The sequence below is a fragment of the Haliotis rubra genome, unplaced genomic scaffold (assembly GCF_003918875.1).
Source record: "Haliotis rubra isolate DU_JTF1 unplaced genomic scaffold, ASM391887v1 Scf15, whole genome shotgun sequence".
NCBI lineage: Eukaryota > Metazoa > Mollusca > Gastropoda > Lepetellida > Haliotidae > Haliotis > Haliotis rubra.
The window spans coordinates 2,760,530-2,784,797 of NW_025765447.1; the positions used below are offsets into that span (position 1 = coordinate 2,760,530).

Here is a 24,268-nt window from a genome sequence, read left to right on the forward strand (position 1 = left end):
TTTAATTGTCGAAAAAGTTCAAATAAGTATGTTGAATGAAGCGTGTTTTGTAAAGCATACTGCATGCATGTAGACTGTTACAGTAAAATAAGAACATTCGATCTATTCATAGCAACATATTTATCGTTACACGTTTCGCTTTAAGAAAATTAACTCTAGCTAGGTTTCTATGTTATATAGGTACAGTATTGTATTTATGGTATCAAAAATTAAATTTGTAAAACCAATTAATCATTTTATATATAAGCTTCGCATCAGTTCTAAAGAATTAAATTTTTATCAGCATCAATTTTGGGATATCAATAATTCATTTGAGATTTCGGAAGTACTTGTCTGCAAAAAAATCATGTATACAATCAGGAGTAGACAAATCTAATAGTGTGGTGTAGGCCAGAATAACACATCCCCTGTTGAGAAGAGGATCTTGCGGCGCGGTCGTGAACTACCGGCAGATAACTCTAATGTGTCGTGTTACCAGCGTATCGTAAACAGAGACATTCTGTTACATTGATATCAACATGAGCGGGGGATTGGCCCCGAGTAGAAGTACCATTTATGTGTCTAACTTACCATTTTCACTCACAAACAATGATATGCACAAGATATTTGCCAAATATGGGAAAGTTGTCAAGTAAGTAGGTTCGGACAGCCGGACACAGACTGTCAACGTTAGTGTCACTCACAAACGGGGGAGTACTGCACTTTACCGGGCGCACTTTTTCAGATTAATTAGCGATGCTGGGGTTCCCTAACCCTAACCCTAAGGATCGTAAAGGGTGCCTAACCCTGAACCCTAACCCTTGGGATCGTGTTGTTAATAATCCATGTACAAACATGTCACCACTCACCCATGAAATATGTTCATTTCTTTCAGACATCTTTGGCACTTTAGCTCAAAGTTACGTCTCCGATATTTATTAATAATCAATCGATATTTAGTTGACGGTTATCTGTCTCTATGAACTATAGATAGCCTGGCCTTCAAAGAAATCATTTGTCCTGGTTTTGTACCAAGTGTACTGCAGTACATTTCAGAGTTAGATAACTCTACCAGCGACAGTGTTGAGTGCAGCAACTGGGACTGAAACAGGTCAGGGGGGAAGTCATGATGTAACTATAAGCTGGCAAGTGACCGACATGAAGTCCTGCCAGCAGTGTTTCAGGCACCAGAACAAGTTAAGCTATACCTTATCCAAATGTTAGCGGTATTTGGACTGTTATGAACATAAATTTCTCGATTATCCATGAACAATTGTAAAACTGTTGCTAAAACCAACTTTATGTTATTCACAAGCCATCTTCGTCATAGAGCAAGTAAACACGGCACATGGTTGGTTTGTTGTTTAACGTCACACTCAGCAATATTCCAGCTATATGCTAGCGGTCAGTAAATAATCGAGTCTTGACCAGACAATCAAGTGATCGACAGCATGTGCATTGTCCTGCACAATTGGGATTCAATGACATGTGTCAACCAATTCAGTGAGTCTGACCACCTGATCCTGTTAGTCGCATTTTATGACGAGCATGGATTGCTCAAGACAACCTATATGTATCCTGGATCTTCTCCGGTTCACTGCCCATGATGTTAACAAGGTTATATTGCTGCTTCTTTGTAATTGGGGTGGTAATGTAGCTTTGTGCTTAAAGCGTTCACTCGTCATGCTGAAGACCAGGGTTTGATTACCCACATGGGTACAATGTGTGAAGCCCTTTTCTGGTGTCCCCAGCCGGGATATTGCTGGAATGTTGCTAAAAGCAGTGTAAAACAGTACTCACTCACTCTGGTGTCCCCTACCATGATATTGGTGGAATATGGCTAAAAGTGTTGTAAAACCATACCAACTCACTGTATGTAATGAAGAAAAGTGATTGTACTATTCCATTCCAGAGTGACAGTCATGAAGGACAAGGATACACGGCGGAGTAAGGGCGTGGCTTTTGTGCTGTACCTCGAACGGGATGCAGCTCACAAAGCGGTCCGCTCTCTCAACAAGTCTCAGGTAGTGTTGTCTCCACAAGTGTACAGACAAGTAAATTCCAATGCAGAGAAGTATTTAAAACATTGAAAAACTTGATTATGTGTATTATGTGCATTTAGTGATAAATTTACTTTTCTGCAGAGGAAGAGGAACAAGTTTCAGTGTAGATGCTAACACAATTATGAGTGAGTGAGTGAGTTTAGTTTTACGCCGCACTCAGCAATATTCCATCTATATGGCGGCGGTCTGTAAATAATCTAGGTGGACCAGACAATCCAGTGATCAACAGCATGAACATCGATCTGCGCAATTTGGAACTGATGACGTGTGTCAACCAAGTCAGCGAGCCTGACAACCCGATCCCGTTAGTCATCTCTTACGATGAGCATAGTCGCCTTTTGTGGCAAGCATGGGTTGCTGAAGACCTGTCCTACCCCGGATCTTCACGGGTCTAACACCATTATGAAGCAAGTTATCCATTAAACTTGTTCCTCTTCATCGTACTTCTAAATGCCACTTAAAGAAGTAACTTGATCAAGACAAAGACATGGAAATAATCATATAAATATACCAGTTTTTATTCACTGTTTCACATGAGCAAAGAAGTTTTTAATGTCATGCATGAACAAATGAACATGAATGTATAGAAGATGAATATGTAAAGGTTATTCCATTTTAAGACATAAGTATATTCCTGAATATTATGGAAACATCCTTCTATTTATAAATGTAATGAATTATTAAGTTTTGATAAAGTAAATATCCTAATTAACTTAGCAATATTTGTAAAACTTTAAAAGAAGCTTTAAGGTTAAGAAATGTTTGAACGGTGTACCTAACCATTTTGTCACTATCATTGTTATTTTGTTGAGTTTTGTACTTGTGCTTATGATCTATATTTTGAATAAACTTTGGATATTTAATTGCCTGTATGAACATACATGTATTTAATGCCCTATAGGATTTAACCATTGGCTTTTCAAAACTGAAACAGGTATGATCAATTGCAATGAAAAGGAAGGGCAGAGACTCTATTTTTACCACACAATGTATTATTACCTAGTTCATGATGGGAAAAGTTCACTAAGATCAAAGAACCATCAAGAGTATCCTTCTAGTTGGCTCAGATATACATGTATTAAAAGAGAACATCTGAAAACATCTTTTGGAGTGGCCGGTGACACACACTCAGCTGAAAATATTCTTTCCTCTCATCGTTAATTGCTGAAAAAGTATATCAAATATGTGTTACCATGGTTACTTATTACTTCCTGTTCTTGTTTGACAGATGTTTGGGAGAACAATCAAATGCAGTATTGCGAAAGACAATGGCAGAACGACTGAGTTCATCAAGAAAAAGACGTACAAAGATAAATCACGGTGCTATGAATGTGGGGTGAGAGGAACTTCACTGAGTTATATTTCTTCTTTTTCATTCACCTTTGGTTCTAATAGCAGTGGACTGCCTCCGTGGTGTAGTGGTTAGAGCGTCCGCCCGGAGAGTGGAAGGTCGTGGGTTCGATCCCCGACCATGTCATACCAAAAGACGTTAAAATATGGTACTTGTTGGTCCATGCCTGTCGCTTCGGCATTAATAGGTACCACAAGGACTGGTCGGCTCGGAGTCAGTATAATGTGTCTGAGTGGGGTATTCATGCTTCACTGCGGCATGGTATCTCAGTGGGCTAGCACAATAAAACCAGCTTCAGTCTGGGCTAGTACAAGCAGCCGCACATACACACGCATGCATGTCATCATATGAGCGAAATATTCTCAAGTATGACGTAAAACCCAATTTCACTTCTAATAGCAGTGTTAAATTTGCATTTGTTTTCTTTGCCTTTTTAGCTTTTAGAAATCATAGTAGTAAAAAATGATAAATGGCATCTCCACTGTTTGAATGATCTGTTGTGTTTTACTCCACATTATTAATATTATAATACTAGGGTAGGGATGGGGAGGTTTCACTTAATACAATTATTGCAACTGTGTGGAAGTGAATCTCTGTCATCCCACTGACCTTATCCACTTGCCTACCCCATCATACCTATCGCCCCTAAACAATTGTAGTCATGGTAATCAAATTTCAGTGTTGTACATGAGCTGACTGCTTCAGGATTTTCCCCATCTCTCTCAGCAATGTCTGTAAATGTCTAAAATCGCCCAGAACATTATTTTCTGTGTCTGTTGTTGATAATAGTCAAGTCAATTTCATTGTACATATTGAAACAGAGACAATGAGTCAGCCCTCTCTCTCGTTTTACTGGTATTGTTTTCAAATGTTACTTGCTGTGATACATTGGGAGGGAAAAGTAAGGTGAGTGTTTGTGAGCTGTTCTGCAGCTTACAATCTCCAGGATCCACTTTCAGGATATTTCAACACAGTTCTGCTGGCACCATTCCCTTGTTCACAATGCGGCAGACGCCTACAACCTGTCCTCTGTACACACAATACAGTAACACTGTAGTATTAGTGAAACTTGAATATCGATGAGTATTTCAGGTTTGTTGTTGGATGTAGGGCTGGAACAGGTAACTTGGATACCCGTGACGGGTGGGTAAAGTGTTGGACCCGGGTTCCCATCACATTACCTGAGCCGCTTTGATCACGTGACTAATTAATGAAGAATTAATTGAATGTGTTTGTTTGTGACGGATTCAAAATATTTCTAGACACTGCTCTTAATCTCTCCCAGGACTGATTTTATTGAAGGGGAATAACTCGCAATTGGTGTTATAATGGGTACCCGGGTCGGGTCGGGTAGTAGGGGGTCGGGTACCCGGGTAGGAAATTTGGACCCGTTCCAGCCCTAGTTGGATGTGTGATGCTATTTTTAACAGGATGAGGGACACTTGAGCTATCAATGCCCAAAGAACCTGCTGGGAGATCGGGAGCCTCCGGAGAAGAAAAAGAAGAAACAGAATGATGAAGATGAGGAGTATGTTTTCTCTAGATCAACTCTCAGATAAGAAATTACTTCCTCAAATTGTATCTTATCATGGATCAAATCATAGATGAATGATTTTCCTGATATTTAAATATTTTGTTAGTTTCCTAACTTTCAGAAATTCTACGGAGAAGAAGAACAAAGCTCTTGCATATAATTCATAACGTTATTTGAGTATATTGCACAGTAGAGAACTTCATTGTATCCCTCCAGCAAATTCAAATGAACAAACGGGTGATGACAAACTTGGATCACAGAAATGTGAAATTTAAGACGAAGCACTATTAGACATAATGATTTACAATTTGCTGTTTTGCTGTACTTGGCAAAGGTATAATTTGCTGGTGCACTCTAACAATTGCAAAATTGTTACTCAATCAGTAATAAATGATCCTTAGCTACTTTGGATTTCACCACAGAGAACATATATTTTCCAGGGATGAAAAAGATTCTGACAAGGAAGAAGATCAGACTCAAGACAGTCTATCAGCAGCTATTCGCTACCAGGTAACACTTTTAACACTGATGCAGTCATCATTTCAAAGTTCATTACTTTTGTGTGTATTTTAACATGCCATGGAAATGTTGGGAAATACAAGGTCAAGGTCAGATTCAATTTTCTGTAAAACGTTCAAATGAAACATAAGATCTAATCTAATCAATTAATTTGTATGGTAAGTTGCAATATTTAAATTTAAATATCATAAAATGGTGTCCTGTGCACTGAATGATGGTAGTGCCATCCTTCTGATTTTCATCAGCTGATATCAAGATAGCTGAGAGTTGATCATCAGCTGATATCAGGATGGCTTTGAGGTGATCATCAGCTGATATCAAGATGGCTCTGAGTTGATCATCAGCTGATATCAAGATGGCTCTGTGTTGATCATCAGCTGATATCAAGATGGCTCTGTAATGATATCAAGATGGCTCTGATCATCAGCTGATATCAAGATGGCTCTGTGTTGATCAGTTGATCATCAGCTGATATAAAGATGGCTTTGAGTTGATCATCAGCTGATATCAGGATGGCTTTGAGTTGATCATCAGCTGATATCAAGATGGCTCTGAGTTAATCATCAGCTGATATAAAGATAGCTTTGAGTTGATCATCAGCTGATATCAAGATGACTTTGAGTTGATCATCAGCTGATATCAAGATGACTTTGAGTTGATCATCAGCTGATATCAAGATGCCTCTGATTTGATCATCAGCTGATATAAAGATAGCTTTGAGTTGATCATCAGCCGATATCAAGATGACTTTTAGTTGATCATCAGCTGATATCAAGATGACTTTGAGTTGATCATCAGCTGATATCAAGATGACTTTGAGTTGATCATTTGTTACATGTTCATTAGCTTTGACTTGATTATGACAGGGGCGGTGGGGTAGCCTAGTGGTTAAAGCATTGGCTCGAAATGCGGAAGACCCTATTTCGATTCCCCACAAGAGTACAATGTGTGAAGCCCATTTCTGGTGTCCCCAACTGTGATATTGCTGCAATATTGCTAAAAGCAACATTAAACTCACTCACTCACTCACTTGATTTTGACTGCAGAAGTTGTTGTCAGATGTTGTTACTTTTTGCAATTGCCTCTGTATGGTTATAAACACATAAAGAAATAGGGGAACTGTCATTGCTGTGTAAATATGTAAGAACATTTCCACAAATCATGTATGTTTGTTGGTTAATGCCACCCGATATGCCACCCTATATGTTGGCTGATTGGAAGTAAAAGAGGCAATGGTCCCGAGGGTCGGTCTACTTAATTGGGATATGATGACTTGCATCATCCAAGTCAATGTATTGAAGAATCCAATCCATTTTGTTAAAGTAATCATCAGTTTTTTTATTTACATGTTACCCTCAGAGATGCCAACCCCAAAGTGTTGCAAATAGTAGTTTTAAAGATCAAAAGTAGTAGTTTGACCATAAGATTAGTAGTCAACTAAATACTTAAAAGTCATGATGGATTCTGAGAAAGATAATATGACACTAATCAAGAGTGAAGCTTTAATTTCACATACCTCCAACAGCAGATTTCCAAATTATCAGCATTACATTTCTTCTTGTCTCTTTTTAGCGAAAATGTATGTTTTTGTCTATATATCCGAATTTTAATTAATTTTCTTCAAATTTCGTAGAAATTCTAGTGCAGTTGTATTGGCGTAGTTTGAGGCTAAAATTTGTAGCGACTACAATAAAATCGTAGAGGTTGGCATCTGTGTACCCCTGAAGATCCGTGTTAGAATAGGTCTTCAGCAACCCCTGCTTGTCATAAGTGGCGACTAACAGGATATATTCAATAATGTTGCAGCTATATGGCAGTGGTCTGTATATATAGGCCAGGAGCATTAGACACAACCAATAGGTAACATTGGAAAAAATAGTAGAAAGCTGAATTTTTCAGGAAAGCTTCAGAACATCATTGCCATATACAAGATACAAAGTTCTGCAAATTCTACCTTGTGGCATTTTCAAAATGGCCGCTAATTTCAAGATGGCCACCAAAATCATTAAACTGAGTATTCAAACAGATATTTTGTAAATAATTATGCCATGTGAGATATCAAATGAAAGCTCATCTCACAGGGATTCCAAATATATTGATATCATGCCTTGTAATAATCGAGCCTGGCCCGGACAATCCAATGATTATTTGCATGAACATTGATCTACGCAACTCGGATATGATGTCATGTGTCAACAAAGTCAGCAAACCTGACAACCCAATCTCGCTAGTTGCCTCTAACGAAAAACACGGGTTGCTGAAGACCAAATTGTTCTGATGTTTTCACATTTCTGACTTTTGTAGCAACAGAAGCACTACGAGGAGTCTGGGCAGTATCCTCTTCCCTTCCTAGATGGTGACCAAGATGAACCCAAGAGGAAGAAGTATAAGAAGGATTCCTACTTCAGTGACGAGGAAGAACTTAGTGACAATGACTGAAGATAAGAATAAAGGATATTCCAATGAATTCTGCTACCATGATCATGAATACACCGAATGTGTTCTGATTAATAATGACCAACACAGCATGCTCCTGACATCTTGGGCAGCCAATATACAGTGTATAGAGTCTAGGCTTGGCTGCAGGGGTAGATTTACCCACTAGTCCAAGATTAGCGAAAATCTGGATGTACTTGTTGTTTTCTCCCAAAATGTTGTTACGCCACATAAACAATGTATGTGAAATTATCTGTGGACTTGAGGTATGACAAATGGTGTCTCCCCCGTGACTGTTGAGATGTCAGTCGAGATTGATGTCCTAAAAAAGTCCAGACCCAGCTTGTCTTTTGGTAATGTCTTCCCATTAATGACTTTAACAGTCGCCAAGCACAGAGTTTCTTTTCCGAAATCAACAACAAATCAGAATGCATCTTCTGAATGTGTGATTGGTGTAGAAAAACATTCAAAATAGTGGCCTTGTTGTCTTAGCAAGTCACTGATGTATGTTAAGTCAAGGAAAAAAAGGTATCAGAAATGATCTTTCAGCTGAGCAGTATGACCTCAATTTACAAGAGGACTTGCAGGTTGTATGTGAGATGACATCCTGAAGTGGAGTAAATCGGAGCTGCGTAGAGGGTATCTTGCCGCTTTTTTCACTGATGAATGAATGTTCAGTGTTAATTGTTTTGGTGTCTGTTTATTATGGCGAAGGTCCATTGTATTCATTGTATTGGAATTGAGATTCAATACACTGGGTAATGGCGGATGTCCTCTGCTCCAACTGTCTGTGTGTTGTTATCGCCATTGCTGGTGTTGTGTTATGTTTGCTTTGGTCGAAATTGAGGAAAACAATTTGGCCCCCATATGTAACCAGTTTAGCAAGACCACCTATCTCAAATGGGTCTTAACTCACATTTTGTGGTTTTGCAGAAATTCAGTCATTTTGAAAATGAAAGTCATGAATAAAAGTCCGAACTATTTTTGAGTTTTGTTCTTATTCTGATTATGGGTATGTTATGTAATGAACCCTACTCTTTTTGTATAATGTCTGAAGTATACAGTATATATATATACTGATCAGTGAAATAATAATTAATCTACCTGCCATGCACCAAATGCCAGGTAGGGTATACACAGATTGATATATATTTAATATATAATACAATAAAAAGGAGCCCAGGGACTTTCTTCATTAACTGAAACTGTGGAAATCTGGACTTGCCACTCATTCTAGACTTGCAGGGGCTACATTATGTATATTGTTTTAGGGTCTGTTTGACAGACAACTCCCATACCTTAGCCCAGACATATGTTTGTTTGTTGTTTAACGCAACACTCAGCAATATTCCAGCTATATGGCGGCGTTTTGTAAACATTCAAATCTTGACTAGACATTCCAGGGATCAACAGCATGAGCATTGATCTACAGGTCATACGATGACTTGTGTCAACCAAGTCATCGAGCCTGACCACCAGATCCTGTAAGTCGCCTAAGATTTACAACAGTCATAGTGCCAAGTTGTGTGCTCAGGCATGTTCTATGATTTGTTCAAGCCCATGAGACTCATTAACAACAGAGAATAAGCTTGGAATAAAACTGCTTTTATTTTTCTTCTTCTCGGTTGAAAACAATCACATTGTATATATTAGTTTAGATTTAATATGAATGTAAAATGATATGAAAATTAAATTATCCAAAACACACAAAACTGTGTCTGTATCAAGGTTTGTACATTCATCTTTTTCAGGAAATCACAAATTTCTTTGGCAAAAATATCACAGCCTCAGGAGATTTATACCGTACACACACCGTACACACATCAAATATCCTGAACCCTCTCAGGGATTCCTGTAGTAGCGCTCATAGGGGGCGTACATCACATGACCTTCTGGTCCAACCGGCCAGGTCTGGAGGTCGTTGTGATACCCCGGGTTGGAGCGTTTCTGTTGTTTTGTGTTGTAGAACACAGCCTGGGAGCCATCATTGGGTGTCGGCATACACAGACGGAGCTTGTTGAGAAGGTGTCCAGGCCAGAAGGCGTTGTTGTCTACGTTACCATGGAGCTGCTTGTATCGAACTGCTAGATGACTTAGAACAGAGATAAAGCACATGATATTGTTATAGAAATATAGACAAAGAAATTTCATTTTACAGGGACACGCTTAGTTCTGAATACTTCATTTTTCTTGTGTGATTATTCAGGGATTGGGATAGAGAACTTTGACAATGGGCCATTTTCAGGATTATTAGCCATTTTCTGAATTTAGAATGGGCCACTGCCCTCGTATCAATAGTAAACTTTAAAATTTTAATGGGCCATTTTTTATTCTAATGTGCAAAATGGCCCATGGCCCCTGCCTTTCCCAATCCCTGGATTATTAAAGAGCAAAATTGTAATACTGAGATCCTTTTGAAGTCAAATTGCAAACATTAGCATTAACACAATAGCAAGAGATACACTACATGAACAGGGACCACCCTATTCTTCAGTGCACCATTCTGTTGTCAATGCACAGAAAACCACTGCAAGCCTCAAAGTGTGGCGATTTCAAATTGACTTGTGTTGGTATATATGATAAGAAAACACTTGGGTCAGATTCATGATATCTTTGATCAACTGACCATGTTCATATTAGTGAAACCATTTGACTATGCAATCGCCTCTAAATAGTTTTTGCTATTACTGAAAAGAGGATACTGAAATGCTTATACTTGTTTTACTTCATTGTACAAAGAACATGAAGAATAAATATCAAATACAGTGGAAGCTGTCTAAACCGGCACACGTCGGGACTGAATACATAATCCGGTTTTGACAGCGTGCCGAAATGTAGAGCTGACATGGTTACCTACGACTAGAACTAAACCAGTTTTATCACTCTCATATACATTGTTGTATAAGGTGGTTCTCTCAACTCATTAATTAAATGTACAAGTACACCTATACTGAACTAAGATTAAAGTATCTTTGTCGGCAACCATGTAGTTTCAACACAGGATTACTGACTCCTTGCCACACGCCAGATTAGACAGCGCTGATTACAGTATAAACACATATTCGGGTGGCTCATTTCATGCCGAGATCCGGAATTGACAGCTGCCGGATTGCAGAGCTTTTAAATGATGATAAATATACTAGCCATGGACGGGACTGAGATTTTATGCCGATGTTGACAACTTTCCGGATTGGACAGCTGCCGGTTTTGACAGCTTCCACTGTAGGCTGAAATTAGGGCTGGGATGGGTAGAAATTTTCTACCTGAGGTAGCATTGCCCAATACGATAGAAGAACAAATACTAATTGTAAGATTGGTTCATTATTTCGGTTGTACGAATTTACGTAATGTAGCAGACTATCAGTTACATGTGATAAGTCACGTGATGAAACGGGTTTAGGTAGTTTATTTAGGACCAAGGTAGTGAAAAGTATTTACCTGACCCCCGATACTTGGGCAACCCATCCCAGCCCTAGCTGAAATAATTTCTGAATATTTCTAAACTCCAATAACTCTCCAGCATACCTTGTCAGGTCCTCATATTCTTCAAAAGACATCCAACAGTCAATTTTACGACTGATCAGAGCTCTCCCAGTTGACAGCGTCTCCCTGGATACAGACTGGGTCACATTGGATCCTCTGGGATATATATGACGGCTATCGATCATGAGTTGCCCGCTCTTGGATCGCTTCATCTTGTCTTTGTGCCGGACCTCCAGAGGTGCACGTGGTGGTTTCGGGGAAGTAGCAAAGCGGGTGGAGAGCAGTTTCTGGCCGGGTTGGGACACCCGTCTCTTGATGCTCCCAGGTGGAAGGTCAGGTGGATACAAAAGGACTGGAGGGGAAATAAGTTGGAAATTGACCTCTGAATTCTAATATTTCTCTTAATCATCTGATTTTAAAAAGTTGATATGTATAACCCTGTGTATGAAACTCTCAAGTACAAGGGACAAGACTCACAAAGTGATGGTAGTGTTTTCATGATGCATGAACATTAACATGGGTTTTTGACATCTGAAACATTGAATCTTCTATGTTAAATGGGAGTCAGAACTGACAAGTCCTTGTTTTATCGCCATAATACTAAGTGAGTGAGTGAGTTTAGTTTTACGCCACACTCAACAATATTCCAGCTTTATGGTGGCGGTCTGTAAATAATCGAGTCTGGACCAGACATTCCAGTGGTCATTAGCATGAGCATCGATCTGCGCAATTGGGAACCGATGACATGTGTCAACCAAGTCAGCGAGCCTGACCACCCAATCCCGTTAGTCGCCTCTTACGACAAACATGGGTTACTGAAGGCTCATTCTAACCCGGACCTTCACGGGTCCCATAATACTAAGTGCCATGCAGGGTAAAACAAGTACCACTTTACTAAACGCCTTAAGGTATGACACATCTTACTAAACGCGTTTAGGTGTGACGTATCTTACTAAAGGTCTTTAGGTATGACGCATCTTACTAAACATCTTTAGGTATGACACATCTTACTCAACATCTTTAGGTATGACGCATCTTACTAAACGCCTTAAGGTATGATGCATCTTACTAAACGTCTTTATGTATGACGTATCTTACTAAACGTCTTTAGGTATGACGCATCTTACTATACGCCTTAAGGTATGATGCATCTTACTAAACGTCTTTAGGTATGACACATCTTACTAAACGCCTTAAGGTATGATGCATCTTACTAAACGCTTCTTTAGGTATGACATCTTACTAAACGACGATCTTTAGGTATGATGCATCTTACTAAACGCATCTTTATGTATAAGGTATGATGCATCTTACTAAACTTTAGGTATGACGATCTTACTTTAGGTATGACGATCTTACTAAACATCTTTCTGTATGACGATGCATCTTACTAAACGTCTTTAGGTATGACACATCTTACTAAACGCTCTTTAGGTATGATGCATCTTACTAAACGTCTTTAGGTATGACGCATCTTACTAAACGCTTTAAGGTTGAGGCATCTTACTATTTAGGTTATCTTACTAAACATCTTTAGGTATCTTGATCTTACTCTTTAGGTATGACGCATCTTACTAAACGCTGCTTAGGTATGAACATCTTACTAAAGGTTTAGGTTGATATGATCTTACTAAATCTTTAGGTAACATCTTTAGGTATGACGATCTTTCAACAGGTATGATGACATCTTACTAAACACCTTAAGGTATGATGCATCTTACTAAACGTCTTTAGGTATGACACATCTTACTAAACGCCTTTAGGTATGATGCATCTTACTTAACGCCTTTAGGTATGACGCATCTTACTAAACGTCTTTAGGTATGACACATCTTACTAAACGTCTTTAGGTATGATGCATCTTACTAAACGCATTTATGTATGAAGTATCTTACTAAACGTCTTTAGGTATGACGCATCTACTAAACATCTTTAGGTATGACGCATCTTACTAAACGTGTTTAGGTGTGACGTATCTTACTAAAAGTCTTTAGGTATGACGCATCTTACTAAACATCTTTAGGTATGACACATCTTACTAAACGCATTTAGGTATGACGCATCTTACTAAACGTCTTTGGGTATGATGCATCTTACTAAACGTATTTAGGTATGATGCATCTTACTAAACGTCTTTAGGTATGACACATCTTACAGAACGTCTTTAGGTATGACGCATCTTACTAAACATCTTTAGGTATGAAGCATCTTAGTAAACGTCTTTAGGCATGACACATCTTACTAAATGTCTTTAGGTATGACGCATCTTAGTAAACGTCTTTATGTATGACGCATCTTACTAAACGTCTTAAGGTATGACTCATCTTACTAAACATCTTTAGGTATGACACATCTTATTAAACGTCTTTAGGTATGACGAATCTTACTAAATGACACATCTTACTAAACGTCTTTAGGTATGACGCATCTTACTAAACATCTTTAGGTATGAAGGCTCTTAGTAAACGTCTTTAGGCATGACGCATCTTACTAAATGTCTTTAGGTATGACGCATCTTAGTAAACATCTTTAGGTATGACGTCTTTATATCTTACGAAACGTCTTTAGGTATGATGCATCTTACTAAACGTCTTTAGGTATGACGCATCTTACTAAACATCTTTAGGTATGACGTATCTTACTAAACGTCTTTATGTATGACGTATCTTACGAAACGTCTTTAGGTATGATGCATCTTACTAAACATCTTTAGGTATGATGCATCTTACTAAACGTCTTTAGGTATGACGCATCTTACTAAACGTCTTTATGTATGACGTATCTACTAAACGTCTTTAGGTATGACACATTTTACTAAACACGCTTAGGTGTGACACATCTTACTAAACGTCTTTAGGTGTGACGCATCTTACTAAACGTCTTACTAAACGTCTTAGGTATGACGCATCTTACTAAATGACGCATCTTACTAAACGTCTTTAGGTATGACACATCTTACTGAACATCTTTAGGTATGAAGCATCTTACTAAACGCCTTTAGGTATGACACATCTTACTAAACGTCTTTTAGTGTGACGTGGCAGGAGATCTAAACACACATTCCATCCCCTAGACCATGGAGGTTGAGGCAACCATATAGGTCACAAATAAGAAAAACAGCAGTCTCCGGTTCCCATTTATGCTCATGCTGTTGATCACTGGATTGTCTGGTCGAGACTCGATTATTTACAGACCGCCGCCATATAGCTGGAATATTGCTGAGTGCGGCGTAAAACTAAACTCACTCACCCGGTTCCCATGTTATAACATAAACTATGAATGTTATGACAAAGGCCCTTTAACTGAAAATTTCAAATATTCCAGAGGTTCATCCACACTGGCGCATAAAGCATAAAATGACAAATTGGCTTTTTCCAAATTAAGCGGCTAACAGGTGCAGGTCTACTCCTACAATTATCCCAGTGACACAACTAATATGTTTCACCCACCTCTCTCCAACACAGGTTGTGTCAGGGGTACACCTTTCTCCTCACACATACGGACAACATCATAGTACTCCTTGAGTCGCAGCTGACGGAAGCGGTTCACCATCTCGCCCACCTCCCCTCCCAGGGTGGACACGAGTGAGTGGTTGTCAATAGCCTTGTGGCCGATCTTAATGACGGAGGAAGGGGGGCTTGGTGACACTGATGAATCTCTCTTGCTTCCAGAAGACTGAAACAAGGGAGGCAACTGAATCAAGTTGTGCATATACCAGATGGGGCAGGTTCTACTGTCTTCTGATGTAAATGTGTATAAAGTTTGTTAATGATTATCTCTAATCTCATTAAAATGTTTATCACTGGATTATCTGGTCCAGAGTTGATTATTTACAAACAGCCGCCATATAGCTGGAATATTGCTGAGCGCGACATTGAACAAAAAAATAAAAGGAAAGCATATTGGATACGATATTAAATTATCAATGAAAGGTAAATTCGGAAAACACCTACTTTCCTTTTTGAATGGGACCGTGCAAGTACCACATGATCATGTTTCCGAAGGTCGACCATTGCCTCTTCTGATGATAAAATCATCTGTTCCAGTCTAGTGTCGCCAGGAGGGGGCTCGAGGTACTGGGGAGTAGAGGCACCTCCCCTTGATCTCTCACTGCTGTTACTGCTTCTGTTGGAGGTTGGTCGGCCTTCAGCAGTCATGGTTCTCTCGATAGCTCTGTCAACTGGTTGCTGACCCATAGTGACATCACCTTGGATACGATGTGAATTCTTGGATGATGAGCTTGGTGACCTTCCACCTCTTGATGTTGCTGTGGAAAATATTGTATAACCAACTTTTCTACATATCACAGCGATCTACAGACTTTCATATGAGTGAGTTGGGTTTTATGCCACTTTAAGCAATATTCCAGCAATATCCCGGTAGGGGAAACCAGAAATGGGCTTCACACATTGTACCCATGTGGGAAATCGAACCCGGGTCTTCAGTGTGACAAGCGAACGCTTTAACCACTAGGCTACCCTACTGTCCCAACTTTCATTGGCATTTGAAAGTAGGAAGAGCATGAAGACATGACACTTTTCTATAAAATACATAACTGATCATTCTGTTGGGGTGGTGGGGTTGTGTAGTATTTATAAGGTTTGCTTGTCATGCCAAAGACCAAACATTGCTAAAAGCAGCATAAAACTAAACTCACTCACTATCATTTCTTTTCAGGGTTACTTCTTGCACCATCATGCTTCTGATGAATCGGCAAGAAGTAGACAGAGCCACAGATAACGTTTTGGCTCATTGAGTCATGTACTTGCTTGTGCTCATCTCAGTTGCGTATCCTAATTTTCCTTTGAGTAACCAAATAAATTGTACCACCTCACTCAAACTCAGTTGGGTATTTTACCATTTTCCAGTAATTCTAAAAATATAATATAGTTTAAATGTTATTTATACTGGATCTGTAATATGAGAAACGATAAGAAAGACTGCACCGGTACGCAAGCTAAGATTTGACATTTTTGTGTGTACGCATGTAAGATCAAATATATTGAGTACATGTATTTACAAAAATTCAAGTGTACTTGTACGCAACAGACTTGATAAGAATTGAGTTTTCACATAAATATTTGCGTATTTTACGCAGATACGCAGCTTATCTGTACCTCTGAGTAGACATTAATGTTGCAACAATTTTGAAGTTGTTATCCAGAAAACGTTTCTTGTCTTCAAGGATGTATTCCAATTTGTGACGGGATAAAAAGACCATTGAGATCATATGCTGAAGGTGATAGTCAATGTTGCTTTATACCTCACAGTCAATTAGCAATGCTGAAGCACTAAATGAAGCAAGTCTAGATTTCCTCAGGTTTTCTCACTGGACTCCTTTTCAAATTTAAAAGGAATTGTTTGTTTCTATCACAATTATGTATATTTAAAGACTGAGCGTTAGTCCAGTGTGACTGCTCTGTTCAATGACAAAACGTATCATCTGACACTTCAGTTTGTGAGACGTACAAGCAAAGCATAAGATAAGGGAAGTTTTAAGAACCTGGAGATCCTGAGCGACTTCTGTTTGATGAACTTCCTGAGTTCTGAGACATCTGCTCTCTCTTCTTCTCTCGTCTCTCTTTCTTCCACCTCAGCATCCCCTTGGCCAGTTCACTATAGTCAACTTCATCAGTCAGGTCTGAGTCAAGGGAGATAACCATGTCTTCCAACTCCTTCTCTGTAATGTCAAGCTGGGCCTGAAGACAAAATAGTAGAGAAATTTGATTTCCAACTACCAGAAACATTAAAGACACTGCTGAAATGTGTCACTCTGTTAGTGTAGGATGATTATCAGTTTGAAAAAATATTAGGTATAAAACATGATGAAAGATGTTGAATGTAGTAATGTTGTTTCAATCAGCATTATTTCAGCAATATCACAGCCGCCCGTAAATTGCTGGGTCTGGATCAGAAAAACAAGTGGCTGATATCATGAGCAATGTCTCACACCATTAACCAAATCACAGGCTTGACAATCAGTGTGCAAAATAGCCACTCGCCCGCTAGCCCGTGGCTAGTAAAAATCCAATCGGACCAGTTAAATCTCCAGTCACTGTCCCGACTGGCTAGTGAATTTTCATGGGGTAATTTTGGAAATATGTATCACTCTCGCCGACTTGTAAAGTTACAATACACTTTTAAATCATGCAAGATTATGGCCTGATAAAAATGTTCACCATATTAGCAGCTTAATGATGAAACCTGTGTCTACATTCACATTTCGGGCGAGTAAATTATTTTGTGGGCTTGTAACTTTCAAGCATAGCTAGCCTGACTGGTTATAACAACTTGGAATCTATTTCGCACACTGCTGACAATGTTGCTTATATTACTCAGCTGCCTTTATCTACAGTGAAAGTCAAAACAATAATTATTGTTAAAGTTGCTATGTGGAGTAATGAAATTCTTAACCCAAGCAGGCAAGCACTTGTTACTGACAAGAAAATACATTTGATCAAAGACCTGTTACCTCTTCTATGCATTTGGCAAATTCATCCTTTGACACAGCCCAGTTTTTGTCCTTGTCAACCAGACGGAAAAGATCCAAGAGCCGGACCCTCTTTTTATGGAGATGCTCATCCAGGATCTGCAGGCCATGAGGTGACGGGATCTTCATCACTGGGACAGGGGGAGCCTGTGTTAGAGTAGAACGACGGGGTTCCTTTATCACAGGCTCCCCTGGCTTAACACTTTTCTCGTCCTTCATCCTATTCATAACACGTGTCTCTAAAACTGTTTTCTGTGCTTTACCTTGAAGCCATTTGTCATTCAGACCAATGCTGTTCAAATCTTGTCGAAGTTTTTTACGGTCGCTTATCCATTTCTGATACTCATCGCATTTCTCCCTTTCCTTCTGTGCTTCCACTTCCTCCTCTGATGGTTTTATTTCAGGGGGTGTCTGTGGCTGCAGCTCAGAGTTCAAGGTTACTGCTGAAGGGGGTGACTTCCTGTTCTGATAAATGCCAAGTCTGTGTTTCATTGGTGTCTCCATCGGCGGAGCCACAATGATACGTTTCCTGCTAAGCGGACCTCCAAATATTCTCACTGCAGCTTTGTAGCCTTTCACATGACGAAGATCCCTCTGTTGGAATCCATCAAGCCTTTTACCCTCAGGGATGTGATCCATATTATAATGGTCAAACAGCCTCTCCAGAGAAAAGCTGACATCAGTATGATCCAGAAGATCTGGAGCACTGCGCTGGGAGGGTGGCATGTTTATTTATTTTTTGAGGCAGTTTTTAATGAGAGACAAAAATGTTAGGATAGGGAGACCTTAGTGGGTTATGTTGCATCCATCTGTCTTCTATATTAAGAGGCACACAGATCCATCTGAAAACAAATCCAATGTGATTAAAATATGATCTTATTCCTTGATGCCATAAAACAAAGATATGTAGACATCCAGATGAGTAATGTCACAAAGATCTCAAACTAACCTTGACCAATGGAATTTCTGACAAGAAGCTGACATTACCCAATCACATAGCTGCTTTCTTGATCTTTATGGTAAAGTTTCACACTGGCACCTTCCATTCAAGACTACACTTTGGAAAATTTTCATTCCAAATTTAAAAAATGAGTGAAAGAAAAGTCCTCCCTATGAAATCTTTTTTCTGTTAAAGCAAGATATTGAGAATGTTTTTGACTGAATCAGTCATACGGGTTGTAACAACAGGTTGTAACAAGCATTTAGAACACCCTGTGTTAACCTGTTCTAGGCTCTATGATTTAAAAAAAAACCCATTGAGATTATCTGTTTGATTAACATTTTAGAAGTTGATGAATAATAAGAATCCATGAAGTATCCTACCTTTCTAATAACATTCACATTGTCACTTTCATTATCTGCTGATTTTTAATGGTCGAGAGAAAGGTAAAGAGAGACAAATTTTATGGCTTGACAACTTCTTTATTGCAATCTGTTTGACATTTTAAGCATCAATGCTAACACCATTATCAAGCATCTACACCAAAAAAAATGCACCTATTGCAATAACGAAGTTGTCAATCCATAAAATTTGTTCCTCTTCATTATACCAGCTTCTAAATGCCACCTAAAGGAGAAAGGTAGTTTGACGTGACCCATAATGGGATGTCCTAAGATCTGATTTTGACAGTGTGAGTGTTACACAGTCAGTGACATTCCAATAATATATATGATACAAGCACGGACAAGGAAAACAGTGACTAAACATGAGAACATGAGCAACAGGCCATGCCATCTGGGCACAAGAACTCACAATATAATGAGCCAAGTGATCTGTAACTGTCACTTGAAGATTTAAATAAATTAATTGAATAATTTTAATTTTAAATTCCGCTGAATGATACATAATTTAAAACGATCATCCACATATGCAAACATGATATTCTAGGATGTTCAACCATCTACTGTGAATCGGGTTACGACGGAGTAGACAGTATAAACGCAATGAAGTGTTTACTGAACATGAAACATTTCGTTGTCATGGTAATTTTGTGTGTGCGTTTAGTCATTTCAACTTATACATAAAAAATTAAAAAAGAAGTGTATTTTGTTTCTACTACGACGCCTCGTAAGGCTGAGCCTGAGCGACACAACGAAGATAATACATCAACCCAAACAGACACTTGTTTTATTTTACTGCACTGTCATTTATCAAAGTATATTAGATTTTAAATCAATGGAATGTGAGGTCCGTGGTCAGTTAATTAAACTGAGAACGAAAAATATTTCTAAACATAATCTTACTGTTAGGATTACAGAGTCAGCGCCATCTTGTTGCCACCGTAAACAAGTATTCAAACTCCACACAGCGACAGTTTACGGCACTTCAGACTCTCGACCACAGTGAAGTATAATGTGAGGAGTTTGAAAGCGAAATAAACGCCATCTACTTCCACTCGAAAGTCATAACAGTCTTTTCAACTAATCGAACATGTGTTTCAGAAAAGATTGTGAGAAATGCGGTAAACCTACCTGGGCCGGTACGGGCAATATCTAAGATACAGAGCTGAGATATGCTATCCTCGATGCATGCAATTTTCTATTACAACACGCCATTTTTCTAATAATGAAAATGCACCCTGCATCTGTTAACTAACTGCAGACTGCAGTAAGTTTGAATTATTATCTGTTTTAGTACAACAACATTCTTTTTTACTTACTTATTTACAGGATGTGGGAATCACATTGAAAAGGCCTTGGAAGGTGTCCCTCCTGAACAGAGATGCCAGTGCCCCAGAGAAAAGAAATAACTGCAATGAATCCTGCATTTTTACATCGGCACCTCCGTGATATCAATTGGCCAACCAATTTTCACCCTAAACATTACTAAATTGAAAACACTGAAAACTTTGATTCATCATCAGTTTCACTGAACAATGACCACTGGAACAATACAGTCGTAAAAGCTGACAGTTACACACAAGATGGATACAGCATGGCATCTCATCTTCACTCATGACTGACAGCAATGTGCATCATTGCATGTGCCAAGTAATAATTAATAAGCCTAACATATTACAGTTGAATGGTTCGTTGTCGGCACAGGTACTACAGATGAGTGTACAGAAACGTACCCTAGGAAGAGTCCATTCTGCATTGTGCTGTTTTTCTTGATAGGAACTTCCATTGTATTAGATGCATTTGATTGCGCATTCTGTCCATTCTGCATTGTGCTGTTTTTCTTGATAGGAACTTCCATTGTATTAGATGCATTTGATTGCGTTATATAAAGCATGAATATACACAGTAACGAATACCACCCACAATCAGTTGAATGGGAACAACTACCTATGGTTTCGGTTTGGGGTGGCGGAATAAGGACTTGTTCTCTGTTTAGGGGATCAGGCCTTTTTCTGTGTTTTGACATAGTTTAGGGTACATTTCTGTATACAGAAACATATCTTGGGTACATATGTGTAGTACCTGTGCTGACATTGACCCTTTTAGAAACATTAACCATAAGGTTGTGAAAAAACCCCAACATGATTCAGATTCATTGTTTATTCCAAATCAGTTTCTCTAGTCATGATGCAATGTGTTTTTCTGTTGAGAATTCTTTTTCGTTCTTGCAGGTGATAATCATTTAAGTGTTAATGTTAACTTTAAACTTGTATGAAAGTTGTCTGTAAAACATGTTTAGGGAAGACATTAAACTTGATGAATGAAAATGTTTTGTAACTGAAAGCTTCTGGGCAACTTCATCATGTGAACATAAAAAGAATCAATACATTACAGCTGATATTCATTAGTAGGAAGGCTTCATGTCTTCCTAAGTTTCCTGTCATACCATGAACCAGTGTATTATGTTCTTGTTGGCTCCATTTCACCAGGAGCTTCACAGAGACTACTGGGGACAAAGTTTTCTGAAATCTCTCAAAGTGACATTACTCATCGCTTACTCACTCACTAATGGTTTCACACAACATTCCCCCTCAAAAAACATCTGAAGAAATAGGTTGAAGGTATTTAGCCTGTATCAATGACAATCAAACTTGTTCGTTTATCATTTAATTAAACCATTATGTGCACATATATGTTCCTTGTTTTCTTTTTGAAGTTGAAGGGCCCATTTTTAAATGGTACATGATGAATACAAGAAAGCAAGTATTTTATATTCAAGATTTAGGCATACTTAGCATACCTATCCAAAGAAAATCTGTAATTGTGGTTCACATTATTTCTTCAATGTCAGAGTTATATTTGACCTAAAATGTTATTCACCATGGCAACCCAAACTTTGATGATAGTGTCAAGGAATTTCTACTTAACATGTATAAGGCTGTGACATGTTATGCTTGGGATTACACTTTCTCAGATTCTAGTACTTTTGTTAGGTTGAGTCGGCCGTGGGAGCTGTACCAATGTACACTTGTCAAAGGTGGAAACAAAGTACATGATCTAAACTACCAGTTTGTGAAAGTCGTGGTGGCTGAGTGGGTTAGATGGCTGACTTTGTGTGCTGGCCATTAGGTGACTGACTCTGAGAGTGTGGGTTTGAATCGTGGAAGGGGCACAACCTAACAAAAGTCCTAGAATCTGTACTTTAAATAAACAAGGCTTTAAACAAAGCTGAGTTTCTAAAATTCTGTGGATAGTACACAAGGTAATAACGTTTCTGGGTCACGGAGCTGCTTCATACTTCCCTAAACATGTTCATTAAATCACTATAACAATAATTGGCATTAGTGTCCAATCCAAGACAGATTCTCTATGTTTAGACCCAGCTGTATCTGACAATATAGAAACGTTGAAGGGTTAAACTGAACAAGGACAAGTCATCTGTCATTTTCATGTTTCACCCGACATGCAAATTCACACATATCTTGAAAACAGACTACAGTGTTATTGTTAAGATTACTCACTATTAAACCATCATGACGTTTTGGCATTAGAGTGACCACTGATTGTAGTTGATGATGATGCCTGGGAAGTCTATGTGGATGTAGTCCCAAGCACACACAGACGAAGACAGTGTAACAACAAAAAGGATATCCTTGTATTGTTTATTACTCTTTGACTAATACACACTCTTCAAAAAACACTGAGGAACTCTGTCACTCTTTAATCAGAGAAGCAACAATCTTGGCTAGACACAAGCCATTGAATCACATCACTGTCAGTTAATATTGGGATGAATGCATGTAGCTCTACAGAAACGTCTCGGCCCAGATAATCCCGGGACACAATTCTACCCATCGAAAGTTTAGACTCATTTAGAGCACTCACTATATGTTTCATCTTACCTTCATGTAAAATACTTTAATTTCATTGGTCAATGACAGTTTAGGAGGGTGACAACTGAAAACAATATTACCCGCTGCCATGGCAACCGCCAAGGTCTCCGCCAAGACACTGAAGCGCTAACAATCGTATGACGTCATACTATGACGCATGCCGTGCCCGGAGTTCGAAAACCGTTCGATCAGCTGTATTTTGTGTTCCCTTTGTACAGATTTATTTTACTGACTTTCACTGCTTTATTTAAGCTATTTTATACATTGAGTGGTTTGCACACTCAGGTTAAACATAATTAACAATTTTTATAGCAATTTTATGCTTGTCAGATTATGTTTCACTGATGTTAAAAATCCAGTCGAGAGGCAGACGCCATTTTGTTGGCACGTCATATAGTCGGTAGCGATCATTAACATAAAAAAATATATGATATTTTCTACATTTAACATGGCGGTAAGATAAATACGTTGTATGCTTCTCCCTCGGGTAATACGGTCTGATGTACGCCTCTTTGTAGCAGTGTCAGCCCTCGCCTACCGGCTCGGTTGACAGTCACACTACTACAAAGAGGCATACATCAGACCGTATTACCCTCGAGAGAAGCATACAACTTATAATGTACAAATATATGGTTACATCAAAGATGAATTTCTTCACTAACTTTGGGGAACCAACTGCAAACCTTATGCAGATGACTTGAATGAGGATCATGCATCAAATTTCTGAAAAGCATGTGCAAATATCGTGCATGTGAACAGCGGCGTTTTGATCTAAAGATTTGTTAAGAATTCGACAATTTTCACCGAGTTTCATCATTTATTGAACTCATGACAATAATCTTTTCAACGTTACGAATTTATTTTACAATACACCAGTTCATGTGTAAACAGTACCATTAAACAGTATTGAATATTTTGCAAAATCTAGTTTAGAACAGTTGACTGAAGTAAGTGGTTACATTTACACTAGTGAGTCTAAACTTTTAATGGGTAGTATAGATTCAAACAAGGGTATGCTGCAGTCATTCAGTTACAAGATAACTCAGCACTGTCCCCTAATAAGTTCTACAGTCAAACACCATTGTGTCAAAGATGAATGGACCTATGTAAATACTTCAAGTTATCTGATGTTCAACAGAACCAAACAATTATGAATAAGGAAAGTATTTGGAGGGACCC

The 24,268-nt window shown here is 38.6% G+C and overlaps 2 protein-coding genes and 1 long non-coding RNA gene across 4 annotated transcripts; 2 read left to right on the forward strand and 1 right to left on the reverse strand.

Moving 5' to 3' along the window:
- The first annotated feature begins 450 nt into the window (after positions 1-450).
- On the forward strand, positions 451-8,870 carry LOC124270183 (zinc finger CCHC-type and RNA-binding motif-containing protein 1-like). Of its 2 annotated transcripts, none has more exons than XM_046705210.1 (6): positions 451-631; positions 1,892-2,003; positions 3,271-3,378; positions 4,824-4,921; positions 5,368-5,437; positions 7,751-8,870. In XM_046705210.1, the coding sequence occupies exons 1-6, from the start codon at positions 519-521 to the stop codon at positions 7,883-7,885; spliced, it is 636 nt and encodes a 211-aa protein (XP_046561166.1). In that variant the 5' UTR covers positions 451-518; the 3' UTR covers positions 7,886-8,870. The 2 variants fall into 2 exon arrangements, with proteins under 2 accessions (XP_046561166.1, XP_046561167.1); XM_046705211.1 differs by lacking the exon at positions 451-631 and adding an exon at positions 816-1,175.
- A 601-nt stretch (positions 8,871-9,471) lies between these two features.
- LOC124270182 (EF-hand calcium-binding domain-containing protein 12-like) lies at positions 9,472-20,172 on the reverse strand. Its single transcript, XM_046705208.1, has 7 exons — positions 20,100-20,172; positions 17,838-18,697; positions 16,869-17,064; positions 15,319-15,632; positions 14,815-15,040; positions 11,408-11,717; positions 9,472-9,974 (listed from the first exon to the last, which is right to left on the reverse strand). The coding sequence occupies exons 2-7, from the start codon at positions 18,579-18,581 to the stop codon at positions 9,725-9,727; spliced, it is 2,040 nt and encodes a 679-aa protein (XP_046561164.1). The 5' UTR covers positions 18,582-18,697; positions 20,100-20,172; the 3' UTR covers positions 9,472-9,724.
- A 26-nt stretch (positions 20,173-20,198) lies between these two features.
- Positions 20,199-21,883, forward strand: LOC124270184. The gene is made up of 2 exons (XR_006896701.1): positions 20,199-20,335; positions 20,526-21,883. It is a non-coding gene; the product is annotated as an uncharacterized LOC124270184 (long non-coding RNA).
- Positions 21,884-24,268: the final 2,385 nt, after the last annotated feature.

Coding starts and splice junctions, on each gene's coding strand:
- LOC124270182 (XM_046705208.1), bottom strand. CDS start 18,581: ATGCCACCCTCCCAGCGCAGTGCTCCAGATCTTCTGGATCATACTGAT. Junction 15,041..15,318: donor GGTCCCATTCAAAAAGGAAA/GTAGGTGTTTTC, acceptor CCCTTGTTTCAG/TCTTCTGGAAGCAAGAGAGA. Junction 11,718..14,814: donor ACAACCTGTGTTGGAGAGAG/GTGGGTGAAACA, acceptor TTTCCCCTCCAG/TCCTTTTGTATCCACCTGAC.
- LOC124270183 (XM_046705210.1), top strand. CDS start 519: ATGAGCGGGGGATTGGCCCCGAGTAGAAGTACCATTTATGTGTCTAAC. Junction 2,004..3,270: donor GCTCTCTCAACAAGTCTCAG/GTAGTGTTGTCT, acceptor CTTGTTTGACAG/ATGTTTGGGAGAACAATCAA. Junction 4,922..5,367: donor CAGAATGATGAAGATGAGGA/GTATGTTTTCTC, acceptor TATATTTTCCAG/GGATGAAAAAGATTCTGACA.